At 43.4% G+C, this 13,479-nt stretch overlaps 1 protein-coding gene across 5 annotated transcripts; it reads left to right on the forward strand.

Moving 5' to 3' along the window:
- The first annotated feature begins 260 nt into the window (after positions 1 to 260).
- On the forward strand, positions 261 to 12,544 carry kdm1a (lysine (K)-specific demethylase 1a). Of its 5 annotated transcripts, none has more exons than XM_086127569.1 (22): positions 261 to 320; positions 870 to 906; positions 1,924 to 2,217; positions 2,332 to 2,497; positions 2,951 to 3,084; positions 3,176 to 3,254; positions 3,343 to 3,435; positions 3,654 to 3,760; positions 3,863 to 3,944; positions 4,038 to 4,132; positions 5,089 to 5,106; positions 5,959 to 6,101; positions 6,227 to 6,317; positions 6,419 to 6,553; positions 8,250 to 8,323; positions 9,052 to 9,163; positions 9,236 to 9,368; positions 9,450 to 9,637; positions 10,711 to 10,825; positions 11,253 to 11,380; positions 11,450 to 11,596; positions 11,966 to 12,544. In XM_086127569.1, exons 2-22 carry the CDS (start codon positions 877 to 879, stop codon positions 12,167 to 12,169), a joined length of 2,568 nt encoding a protein of 855 aa, XP_085983695.1. In that variant the 5' UTR covers positions 261 to 320; positions 870 to 876; the 3' UTR covers positions 12,170 to 12,544. The 5 variants fall into 5 exon arrangements, with proteins under 5 accessions (XP_085983695.1, XP_085983693.1, XP_085983696.1 ...); XM_086127567.1 differs by having other exon boundaries at positions 1,924 to 2,216; positions 2,328 to 2,497; XM_086127570.1 differs by having other exon boundaries at positions 1,924 to 2,216; positions 2,328 to 2,497; positions 2,960 to 3,084.
- The last annotated feature ends 935 nt before the right edge of the window (positions 12,545 to 13,479 follow it).

Raw genomic sequence — 13,479 nt, forward strand, 5'->3', positions numbered from 1 at the left:
TGGCATGTTTTCGTTTTGTTTTGGGGATTTGTTCTTTTCTTGGTTCTTGTATTTTATTTGTTTTTTTAATGTCTTTTTTACGAAAGCGTATTACAAGTTGACGCATGTTGAAAAAAAAAAAAAAAAGATCTTTCTGCTTTGCGACGCAGCAACTTTTCCGGTTTTAGGTTTGACTGACAGATCTTATAACCAATCAAATGAATGTAAACGCTTTGGAAACCCTTGGAGCGGCCATTCAGCATCGAGTTTTTTTGATAGTGCGTCGAGAAACGGTCGAAGAACTGTGCGGTCTTTGTGTTGACATCTGCGGGGATTGCGAGGTCTTATTCATATTTAAAAATTTTATCGCGTGAATTTATTTTTTAATTTAATATTAAGGTGTCGTTGGTAATGTGCTTTAAATGTACCAACGTTATTGTTTTTTTTCTGCAAATCGCACCTGCCCTGACGTGAATGCGAGCCGGGGCTCATTGTTAGCAGCTAACGTAGATTGCTAATATTTCGGGAACGTGAATGTCTTACTTTTAGGCTCATTAAGTAACAAAATGAACGTTTGGAGTTCAGTTAATATTACCAAGGCGTAAAATGGTCATGAATGTGATGTTAATATGCTATTGAAAATCAATGTGAGCAAATATTTCATCTGTAGCCTACGGACGTGCTGCTAGCATTGCGATGATCGTGAGCTAGCCTGATTGTCTATAATGGACGGTAGCGGTGTTCCAATCGTTTGGCCTAAAAAATATTCTTTCAACGATACCATGGCTTCTAATTCGTTTGATTTTGCAATTTAGTAAAGTTATGAATGTTTTGTTAAAGGCATACTTTTTTCGTAACACTATTATTCTGGTTCTGTCTCATCTCTTTAGTGTTTGAATGGATATAACCAGGTGCACGGAGAAATGGGTAAAACAAGACAATGTTATTGTACCATAGAGCATCCTTTTTTTTCTCATAAAAACCATGACATCCACGCACGATTAACTTCTCTTAATTCATCCAGACTTTTTGGGACGTGTTTGGGGGCACCGTTTGCTGGTTATTAGCATGATATAACACAATAATTAACAGGATCCTAAGAGTCTTATTTTTAACGACACTATACAACGCGGGCACTGGTGTGTTTGCTTAATTTCAGCAGATCACAGAGTCACAAGTTGTCATCATCATTGTTGTTTTAAAATACAGTGAACCCTGACCAATGCGAATAGCAACCATTGACAGTTTGAACAAGAAATGTGGAACAATTCGCCGCAATGTCCCACATTATTTTGGGTGGCAAAGGCCGAAGTCTTGCACGATAGCACCACAACAGTTGTAAAAAATCCCATCTAAGTTATTTGACCAAAGCAGTGCTATCTAAAAAAAAAGGGGTGGTGGTGGCAGGGTCAGTGGCTTAGAAGTATCCCGACGCCAATGAAAAAAATTAATGCATTTGAAGTGCAAGGACACCGTGGTGTATATTGCCGCAGGGACTTTCCTTTGAGCTACTTTGTTAAATTTTTGACTCCACTATACATCAATACTCATATTTTCAAAATACTATTATCACAAAAGGTTCTTTATCTTAGCTTTTAAATTCTGTCACTGCTAATAGTGATCTGGACCGTTCTCTCCATCATCTTGAGAAGTTTACCACCCTGCATTCTTTGGGGGTCAGCCGCACAAGGAGCCTCGCCTGCTACTGAGATCTTCCTTCACATTGCTGTCAAGCTGGCCAGCAGTAAGCTGGTGGTCAATGTCAATGTGACAGAAAGAGGGCTTAAACATACGTATTGGCACGAGAATAGGTGAATCTTTCAACAAATAGTTATGTTCAACAGAAATTCACAAATGGTCGGGGGTTCACTGTTCAACCATTTTCCTGTCTTTTATCATTGTAAATTGAGCCTTTAATTCCTTAGTTGATAATTTTTTTCCCAGGAGAGGCCTCCAACATCCTCCATCATGTTGTCAAGTAAGAAATCCGACGCCGGGTCCTCGTCGTCATCCTCTACTTCCTCAGCGGCGGGCGGCGACAGAGCCCAGGTCTCTGATGCCCAGGCGGCTGCTTCGGTCTCAGCTGCGGGTCCAATGGACATAAAGAAGAAGGAGAGGTCGTCCCCGAGCGGCGAGTCAGGAGGAGCCCCTATGCCTCACCAGGGGGGAGGAGGCCCCGGCGCCCTGGACCCGGACTCTGCCGAAGTCCGCAGGACGAGTCGGCGCAAGCGACAAAAGGTAAACATTTTAGAATTTTAACCGGAGGCGATGCTGGGAGTATGGTCCAAATGGCTGTGGCGTGTTGTAGAAATGTGGGTTTTAATGATGCTTTTATTGTGCCTACTGTTGCAGGTGGAGTACCGCGAGATGGACGAGAGCCTGGCCAATCTGTCCGAGGACGAATATTACTCTGAGGAGGAGAGAAACGCCAAGGCGGAGAAAGAGCGAAAGCAGGTCATCCCGCCACCAGCCCCTCCACCAGAAGAAGAGAATGACAGTGAACCCGAGGAACCATCTGGTGAGTCTCTGCTTTGTTTTCGAAGCACCGCCATTTTCCTGTGGAAATAATTTAACTGTGCAGGCATTATTATTTCAACATTCATAATGTCATGCATATTAAAGAACAAGTAAATCACTGTGTAATGAAATCAAATCAAAATGAGAGTGCATTAAAAAAAACTGCATTTTACCTTTATGGAACTGACTAAAACGAAATATGATGACAGCAAAAATGTTCTTTGTTTTTGTCTTTATCAATTTCATAAATGTGCTTCAGGGTTTAATTCAAATGTAGTTATATTGTAATTACTGTACAGCCGTACAGAAGAAAGAATATCAAACAAGCATTGGCATTTCAGACACAAGCGATCTGGACGATGGATGGATAAAAACAACAAAAAACCCATGCTCTACTGTTGTGCTGTCGTTCTTTTTGTAACGCTAAGCATTAACGGACTATGTCCATAATCAGGTGTGGAAGGCGCTGCTTTTCAGAGTCGCCTCCCTCACGACCGCATGACATCCCAGGAAGCCGCATGCTTCCCCGACATCATCAGCGGCCCCCAGCAGACCCAAAAGGTCTTCCTCTACATCCGCAACCGCACAGTAAGTGTCCCCCCGAACCTGTGTGATCGCCTCTTCAAAAAGCCTCCCTTTCAGGCCTTCATATTACCATTTGTGTTTCATCCCCTACCAGCTCCAACTGTGGCTGGACAACCCAAAGATCCAGCTGACTTTTGAGACCACCGCACAGCAGCTTGAAGCTCCATACAACAGTAAGACGCTTGAAATAACAGTCAGAAAAATGACAACAATTATACTCGTCCTTCAGTTGCGATTTCATGTTCTTTGTATCCCGCTCAGGCGACGCTGTGCTGGTGCACAGGATACACAGCTACCTTGAAAGGCACGGGCTGATCAACTTTGGCATTTACAAGAGGGTCAAGCCTTTACCCAGTGAGTTGACCTTTGGCGTAAAGAAAAATAGAATGCATAATTTCAGATATAAACACATTTGTATAATTTTCTCAAATGTCAGATCATCTCTGTCGACGCCTACAGTCGCAATATGAGAAAATAAATACGGTACAGCATGACAGGCTGTCGGATTCTTCTGCTATATTTTAGCTGCCGTTGTGGCTCGTTCAAAGAATTGTTGACATGCTTCGTTACAGCCAAGAAGACCGGAAAAGTGATTGTGATTGGCGGAGGGGTGTCCGGCCTGGCTGCAGCCCGCCAACTGCAGAGCTTTGGGATGGATGTCACTGTATTGGAAGCCAGGGTGGGTGTCTGCGCGCGACGCAATTGTCCTTTGGCTCCTAATTTGACCATTTTGAGTCTAACTGTTGGAATTTCTTCATTTCTTTTGGACTCATCTTTGTAGGACCGCGTCGGAGGCAGGGTGGCCACATTTAGGAAGGGCAACTATGTGGCAGATCTGGGGGCCATGGTTGTGACAGGCCTGGGTATGGATGACTCCGCCATTTTCTTTTCATCGACCTGTAGAGGGCGCTGTTGTCTATAAATATTCCGTCGGTCTCGTCTGTGCGCTTGGTCAGGAGGGAATCCCATGGCTGTGGTCAGTAAGCAGGTTAACATGGAGCTGGCCAAGATCAAACAGAAGTGTCCGCTCTATGAAGCCAATGGCCAGGCCGTGAGTATGACCGGCTTAAAAGTGAGAAGTAGCTTGTCCAACTGCAAATCGCAGATACGCGCATGCAATTGATGCGAGAGCATATCGTATTTTCCTCATACAGTGGTAGAGAGAGTGCCGTTTTGACTGCATTAAATTCAATCTATATTTTTTCCATTTAATTCAACTCAAATTCCGCCCCTGTTAAAAAGAATTTCCAAAATGTAGACTTTTAAAATATGCCCCTTTAAATAAAAAACAAAATCATGACCGTATTTGTGACGCGCTATATAAATAAATATTGTATATTTATTTATACAATAAATATTGTATATTTATTTATATAGCGCGTAAATATTGTATATTTATTTATATAGCGGGGTTGAGTAATTGTGAGTGAATGTGAATGGGGAGGAAAAGAGCGGTGTCAATTTGGGGTGTTCGAGTGTAGTTGATTAATTCAAGGTACAACGTCGAGCCCAGAGGGCCACTCTTTGAGGAAATATGCTATCTGCCTGCTTCTTGCAAACTACAGCAATTAACAATCAGACATGACAGTGTAACCTCAGCTGCATTTAATATTTGTAGCCGATGAATTTTCTTTTTTTCATTCTAAACCATGCGCTGTTTACTTCATTAAAGAAAACGTTTGCGAGATCTCTTCTGGCTTGAGTGTTCTCGAAGTTGAGTTCTGTGCTGTCCCCAAGCGGTCGTCTAGCTATTCCTAAACCACATCAACACAATGAACCGTGGCTTTGGGTAACCTCCAAACAACTGGCGCACGGAGCACAAAACAGACACGGCCTAATGGCAATCAAATCTTCTCTAAGACTCCATTAATAGGATGTCTAGGTTGGAGGCTTTTCAGGCAGCACAAATGAAATGTACATGTTTTCCCTTTTGTTGACATGATATGTTCTCTCCCCCCACCCCCTTCCCTCCTCTGTCTCGTTTCGCCAACCGCTGAACAACTAAAGGGTGAACGGTGCACGAGTGTATGTATTGGTTTACTTACATCATTTCATTCCTCCTCTCATGTGCTGAATATCATTGTGGAAGCAAGGCCATTTCTTTTCTCACTTTGCTGGCTCTTCCTGTTTAAAGTAGGAGAATGTTTTTATTAGCCCCGCGCGTGGGGAATCCCAGCTGCACGTCCGATCAGTAGCTAGTGGTACACAAGAATACAAAGAATCCCAAAAGTATTTGCACATCTTTCCAGAATGACGCTATGAGACGGAACACAATGAACAACAACACGAAATGCCAACTGTAAATGAATATTAATGATAAATATGTTACATGCAAACTATGTTTAAGTCGGTGTTATACTGCGATTTGATCAAAAAACACAGTGTGTGATTTGTTTTTCTTTAGTTTTATAGTAAACTTCCAAACTGCTGCTCGATATTCAGTTTGCTGCCACAATGTTACGCTTGTCGCTTACCGTTTGGTTGGCAGCTCAAGACAAAAAAAATAAAAACGTCGGGTTACTTGTAAATTGAGGTACCACTGAATTATGTAATAAACAATCGATAACGACTGGCAGCCTTTTTGTCATTTGTTTCCAAGAGGCAAATTAAACTTGGACAGGAGTTCGACTTGGAAACTGTTCATATTCAAATAATCTCCATGACGTGTCATCGGTGCTCAAAAATATTTTAGTTTGTGTTTTGATTTCGATCACTCACAATCATTTTACCGAACTGGCGTGGCTCTGCCCTTGCACGGTGTGTATCTCAATAGCGAACTAACTTCTGCATCTTTATATTAGATTGTGAATATTACACATTTTTCGTCTTTGGCGAGTTCAAAAGTCATTCATCGTTTTCTTTTGGGCGCAATTCAAGGTGCCCAAAGAAAAAGACGAGATGGTGGAGCAGGAGTTCAACAGACTGCTGGAGGCCACCTCCTTCCTCAGTCACCAGCTGGACTTTAACTTCCTCAACAACAAGCCCGTCTCCCTGGGACAGGCCCTGGAGGTGGTCATACAGTGAGTACAGCCCTCATATCTTCTGTACAGTTAAGTCCACGCCACGCATTTGGACAAAGGAGTTTGCCTTTGTCACACCACCCCGACAAGATGGGGTCAAGATTTAATCTATATCTGTTGTGTAGGCTGCAGGAGAAGCACGTCAAAGATGAGCAGATAGAACACTGGAACAAGATTGTGAAGACGCAAGAAGAGCTCAGAGATCTGCTCAACAAGGTGAGCAACTTTGCGTGCCTAAAATTGTTGTGTAAAAAGTATTTGAATTCCGAGTAGGAATGTAAAATGCCACGCTTTACCTTGCTCTCCGGTGGGCTTAGATGGTGTCCACCAAGGAGCGGGTGAAGGAGCTCCATCAGCAGTTCAAAGAGGCCAGTGACGTGAAACCGCCCAGGGACATCACCGCGGAGTTCCTGGTGAAGAGTAAGCACAGAGACCTGACATCGCTCTGCAAAGTGAGTTCACGCAACACAATTCAATGTCACTCATAAAAAAAAGCGGTTGGGTCAAATGTTACGGTCAACCTAAAATGGCCCCGTACCACCATTACGGGGTGACAACTTTCTATTACCTTCTCTGAACTTTAGAAAGCACACATCCAACTGTATTTTGAAGATACAGTAATACATTCCCTGGTACAATTCTAATTGGTATTTCAGCACTCCTCTTCATTGTGCTCTTTGCATTGTGACGTCATGAAACCAAGAAGGCACTTAACGATTGATAAACCGTCCTTTGCCATTGCGAGGCTTCAAACTGGAAGTTGTTCGAGGGAAGTGGCCACCGAGTTTAGTGTCATCACAAGGTTTTCGACAGAGACCGCAAGAGTTACAGAAAGGCCTCATAGCGGATGTCCTTGGAAAGCAAAAAAAAAACGAAACACTTAATTTCCTTGTTGGAGAACTGCAAGGTCTGCAAAATGGCTTAACATTAAGATCGACAGCAATGGAGCAGAATGTAATTTTTAAATTGCAGAGGCTGCAATTTGTGGAGGGATACTTTTCTTCGTTTCGGGCCGTCGGTCGACTTTCTAACCTAGTTTATACTGTACATGTATCACGGGTTATAATAGATTTGCATTTTTCATTCATGAGAGCAAGTTCTTTTGTTTTGACTTGGGGTTTTTTTTTTTGGTTTAATTCTGTTCGTTTTAATAGCGGGGTTGTTGGTTTTAATGCTTCATTTTAGTTGAGTTTTTATTAGTTTTAGTATTAATTTTAGTTAGGCACACTTGTGGAGCCCACGCGACTGTTTGGCCGTCTTCGTTCTGCTCAGCCGTACAATAAAACAGAAATAAATACATTTTCAAATCGACCCCAAAGAACAATTTTGCTAGAATTCTACCAGGAGTTTGATGTTGTTGTTTTTTTTAATGCAAAATGTGATTTGAGAAACATTGAACAGTTGGCTTCAAAGTTTACAGGTCAAATGAATTTGACCTCTAAAAGGTTATACTGCGTTTGAGCGCCGTGCTGAAATTTCCCCCAAAAGCTGACTATTTCTAACTCTTTGTGAATAGCGTAACATATCACAACAATATGGTGTGGTCACCAGAACTTCCGCTCTTCTGTAAGACTTTGGGGTGCGGCGATTGGAATTTTTGTCCACTCCGTGCCTGTTGAAAAGCAGCGACGCCGATGGACTCCTTCGCGACATTTAAACTGAGACATCTCAGCCAAGGCTTTCATTTACAACGTTCCGGTCAAAGAATAAGCACTCAAATTTTAGAATCAAACTCTCTTCATGTGGCTTTACATTACATACCGCCTGTCTGCGTTGGGCACTGTCTACTGCTACTTAGAGGCGCAATTCGATTTCCGAAAGATTATAATTGGTAGCAAGGGATATTTTACAGATGGCCCAGCCCGGAATCTCTTCATGTAACGCTATCTAACTCAACCAGACAGGCTATGTTTAAGTGGCAGGATGTATTATTAACATCGGCACTCTTAGGTTGTTTTTTTTTCGGGGGTGCGCAGATAAATTGCCTCTCTGTCTGTTGGATTTGTCTTCTGCCCCACGAACTACTTCAAGGTCTCAGTGCGTCTTTTCACGCACACACGCAGTCTCGCGCATTCGGTTGGACGTGCGCGCGGCCTATGCACCGACTGGCAAGAATAGGTGAGCATCAAAACCTTGGGGTTTGTGCAGGAATACGACGAGTTGCAGGAGCTGCAGGGGAAGCTGGAGGAGAAGCTCCAGGAGCTCGAGGCCAACCCACCCAGGTATCGAAATGTTTTTTGCTGTTTGGTCCACACGTCATTTGTGCGCTAGGATTAGAGCCGAGGTCACTACCATAGGAGAAATCATATCAATGGATCATTTGTGGTACCCGAGCTACTACTGCAGTGCCTTGAGACGACTGCTTTATGCCTTCAGGGAACTTAAACCAACACACGTCACCGTAAGCAGCACTTTGGCAAATACTGAGCAATCAGTCAAACAAGGCTCCAAGCTGATTAATGCCAATCCCGGTTGAAGTTGACATCTTGTGTACTTGAAACAAACACTTAGCTTAGCCTTTCAGTCAGCTAGCTTGATGCTAATGCTAACCAGCACCGAGGTTCCAGAGCTTTAACCCATTAACACAACCGGCGCAGGAGAAGAGCATGAGTAATATTAGTGCCGCACTGATGAGCTGAGGGAAGATGAGACAAATCAATCAATCAGTATGTCTGTCTGTCTCAACTCTGCTTCAAATTTCTTTTCCGTTGACTGATATAGTGTCCGGATATGTTCAGTGCTTAAGAAGTGCAAACCACAAGCTGAAGCGATTAAGTTAAATGGCATTAAAGTGGAAAAATTAACTGTTGTTCATATTAATTCTCAGTTTGTTTGAGAAAATGATTGCAGATTCAAGTGCAATCGCAACATTAAGACAAAAACAATTCCTTTTCAAAACTCTTCAGCCCCACTTGTCAACATGATGTCCCGTCTCCTCTCGTGTCTGCAGTGACGTCTACCTGTCGTCCAGAGACCGCCAAATACTAGACTGGCACTTTGCCAACTTGGAGTTTGCCAACGCCACGCCCCTCTCTACCCTTTCACTCAAACACTGGGATCAGGTGCGTCTTTGTTTTCACGCGTCTTCAACCGTCACGCAGTCTTTTGCTCACGGGGGATTTTCCCTCCCACAGGACGATGACTTTGAGTTCACCGGCAGCCACCTGACCGTGAGGAACGGTTACTCGTGCGTGCCCGTCGCTCTCGCCGAAGGCTTGGACATCAAACTCAACACGGCCGTGCGGCAGGTTCGATACACAGCCTCTGGTGAGTAAGTCTCGGACATCAGAATTGCCATTATAGAAGATACAACATGCTTTTTTAAAAAAAATTCCCATCTCCCGCCAGGCTGCGAGGTAATCGCCGTCAACACCCGCTCCGCCACGCAGACGTTCATCTACAAGTGCGACGCGGTGCTGTGCACGCTGCCGCTCGGCGTGCTCAAGCAGCAGCCGCCCGCCGTCCAGTTTGTGCCGCCATTGCCCGAGTGGAAGACTTCTGCCATACAGAGGATGGGCTTTGGAAACCTCAACAAGGTGTGTAGAGCGCAAGAGAGTTGAGCGTATGAGCGAAAGTGTAGTCAAGTGTGTTGAGTGAGTGGGAAAAAAAAGAGAAAGAGAGAGAGAGAGGTTTCAAGAAAAGCCACTCCTCGTAGAAGCATTCTGTCAAACTTAACGTGAAACAGATTCAAAACTACAACATACCGTTGCCATTTTGCTTCATGCTAACAATGCAAAACACCATTGATATGCTACGCTAGCATTGACAGTCACGGTCTTCGAAGCAACATTCAACACAATCGGTGGTGCAACAAATGTAGACAGATAATGCTCACAAGCATATATTCTTTATCCTCTCCGAAAAATGAATAATAGCATCTTCTTGAAGCATCTACAGTATTAGAAGCACTTCCCAAGCTGTCATTATAAAGGACAATAACAGTTTGATTTTTCTGTTTTTAAAACTTTTTGGGGGGGGGGGTGCTAAAGGCATGGGTTAAAGGCATTTCCATTCTTTTCAGTGGGAACGATGATCTGAGATAAATGTTTTGATTCGCAAGCGTGGTTGCGGAATGAATTAAACTTGTACCCCAGGCGGGGCAAGGGATCAGCTTACACAATTATGTCAACTGCAAAATTATATTTCATCGATTTAAAACCATCTTTCCTACACCTGGAACCACTGAACTGATTACCTAAGTAATGGATGGAATAAGCACTCGGGTGATCGATTTTAAAAAGATATGTTCGTCACATCTCTCATCTCACGGCACGCCCTGTGCCCCGCGGTTGACCTTGATGGCGGATGTTCACGCAGACCCAATTGCAGCCGTTATCACAACAAAACTCGAGGATAACGTCATATTCTTATTGTTCTTATTCCAACAAACCTGAATCATTGGCGTAAGGGTGCGCATGAGGGTTGAAGGACACGTGTCACTCCGCACCGGGAGGACTTTGGTGTCCTCCACTGTTCTGCCGCAGTGCATTATTATGCAATGCGTTGCAAAGCCCGCTGTCTTCAGCAGAGGGCGCTCACTCAAGAGCATTCATACAATTCCCTCCATGCCTCTCTAGTGGTCAATTGTTGTTCTTTCGGTCTTTCACAGGTGGTGCTCTGTTTCGACCGCGTGTTCTGGGACCCCAGCGTCAACCTGTTCGGTCACGTGGGCTCCACCACGGCCAGTCGGGGTGAACTCTTCCTCTTCTGGAACCTCTACAAAGGTGACACTCCAGCCGTAGTGCGGCAGAGATTACTGCATGGTCAACTTAAGCTCCACAATTTGAGTCCAAATGTGCACCGCTTGACATGGCTGTTAACATGGCAAACTGCAACAAAAAAGATTTTTATGTATGCTTTCGGTTTTGCTACTCTGCAAAAAGAGCATTTGGATTTGGTTGTTCCAGTACCATATTGATGTATTGTATCCTGTTTAAAAACATAGTATTTAAGATAAATTGCTCGCAAGCCAAAACTGCATGAACAATGCTCAAAAATGGAAATATGTCCTCCTACCTCACATGCAAGATGACCAGAGAGCGTAAACCTTGGTCTGGTGTCACGGCGGCCTCATTATCAAGCGCCTACGTGGTAGCGCGACTTGGTTGCCTCATCCTAAAAGTCCACCCGTGCGATTTTTGTCCCCGTCAGCTCCCATCCTGCTGGCTCTGATGGCAGGCGAGGCGGCCGGAATCATGGAGAACATCAGCGACGATGTCATCGTGGGACGTTGCCTCGCCATCCTCAAGGGCATCTTCGGGAGCAGCGCCGTGCCTCAGGTAAACCAACTGACACGATACCCAGAGGTTCCCGCTTCTGCAACGTAATCTTGTCCATCGGCGTGGCAGCCGAAGGAGACGGTGGTGACGCGTTGGCGTGCTGACCCCTGGGCACGGGGCTCCTACTCCTATGTGGCAGCTGGTTCTTCGGGCAATGATTATGACCTGATGGCGCAGCCCATCACGCCGGGTCCCGCCATCCCGGGAGCCTCGCAGGTGAGCGGGCATGTCCATCGGGGTTATCATGCTTTGGGAACTTATTGTAGTTAGTTTTTAAATTAATTCACTATTTTTTTTAAATTCAGTTAGTTTTATTAGTTTTCAGAGCAGGCTGTTACTTTTTATTGTTTTTTTTTTTTTTTTTTTAATATCTTTTGTTTAAGTTTTTCTTAGTTTTACGATTAGTTTTTTTAATTGTATGTATTTCTTGTGTGCAAGATTAAAAATGAATCGTCAAGTTTTGTGGAGCAAAAACTCAATTATTTTAAACAACTGTCCATAAATTAAATACATTTACTTTATAACAGTCAAAAGTCTTTACAGGTTCTGATTATGTATGTTCCCCTCCCTCAATTATCATTCTAGCCTGTTCCCCGACTCTTCTTCGCCGGCGAGCACACAATTCGGAACTACCCAGCCACGGTACACGGTGCCCTCCTCAGCGGCCTCCGTGAGGCCGGACGCATCGCAGACCAGTTCCTTGGCGCCATGTACACGCTCCCCAGGCAGGCCACGCCCACCGCCGCCAACAACCCACCTCAGGCTCAGCCCACTGCCACCACTGTCTGAAACTGTCCTCTTGCAACTACAAAGACCACCCCCCGCCTCCCCCATTCCCTTTCCCCCTCAATCGCCAGGGTAGTCAACATTCCGAATGAAAAGCAGCCCGGATGATGAGATGACATTTGGGTGAGGGAGAGGGCTGATCGTCTTCATTTCTGAAGCATGGACGTCCTGCTTGTGTTTATACATGTGAACCCGCCACACTAAAAGCGCCATTCAGGTGTAGCTAAACGTGTCATCAGTTGGGTTATGAAGTGTAGTATAGTTTGTATGAAAAGATATATTGAAAAGAATGTACTTGTAATTGAGATATTTCATCATGTTTGCCATGACTGTTTTTGTTTTTTTAATTGTTTTGTTATTAAATGACTGAAACCATAACTTGAACTTGTTATTGTGTATGATGCCTACTAGAATGTTGTGGTTGATAACATAATGCGTAAAAAAAAAAACAATCCTGATTCCTGGTTATGTCGCTACTGTGAGAATAGAACTCGGCTGAAGACTGAGTATTAACTCGACAGGTGACACAGGAACTATCCAGCATGCATTAAACACTCAACGATGCAACTAAAAATAAGTAAAACTACTCACCTTTTGACAACACCTAATAATCAAGAAGGCACAGGAAGGTGGTTGCAGCGCAAGCAAAAGTGTAACCTGGTGGCATTTTGAAAGCCAAAGAAAAAGCAAAGCACACTTAAGTTTTGCAAGATTTGATTTGAAGACATTCTAAATTAACCTGACAAGTTAATATTGAAAAAAAAAATTAAGTTCAAACATTGAATGTCCATTTCATATAATGTAAATCGTAACTTATGTATAATACATATAAAGTGCCCACATGATTTTTTTTAATGGAGCCAATTTTACAATATTTCATTGATCTGTTGTTGATCATCAGATGAAATATTTTCATTTTAGCAGTGCAATTGTATTAGAATCTGTGTCATTTTAATGACAGAAAATGTACATCAATCTAAATTAAATATAGATTTTTAAAAATGAATTAAAACTCACCCAAAAACGATAGACTCCAGTATTTAGCATGTTCAGTTAAACTTTGATGGATGACTGACAATGCACGCAGCGTGTAACCTTCTGAAATCATCAGGGGTGTAATCATTTAAAAAAAAGACCTGTAGGGGAGTTAAAAAGAACACCTGCGTTGGACAGAAGCGAACCGCTGACTTTCTGCATTCCACAACCCAAAACCTGCCAACGAAAGCGAAAATAAAAAAAGCTTTTAAAAAGCAAGAGATTTGCTCCCACTCAGCGTGTTACAAATGGTTGCTTTTTATTAGAATATATATGGT

Source organism: Hippocampus guttulatus, chromosome 13 (assembly GCF_054856545.1).
Source record: "Hippocampus guttulatus isolate MCC_2025c chromosome 13, RoL_Hgut_1.0, whole genome shotgun sequence".
Taxonomy (NCBI): domain Eukaryota; kingdom Metazoa; phylum Chordata; class Actinopteri; order Syngnathiformes; family Syngnathidae; genus Hippocampus; species Hippocampus guttulatus.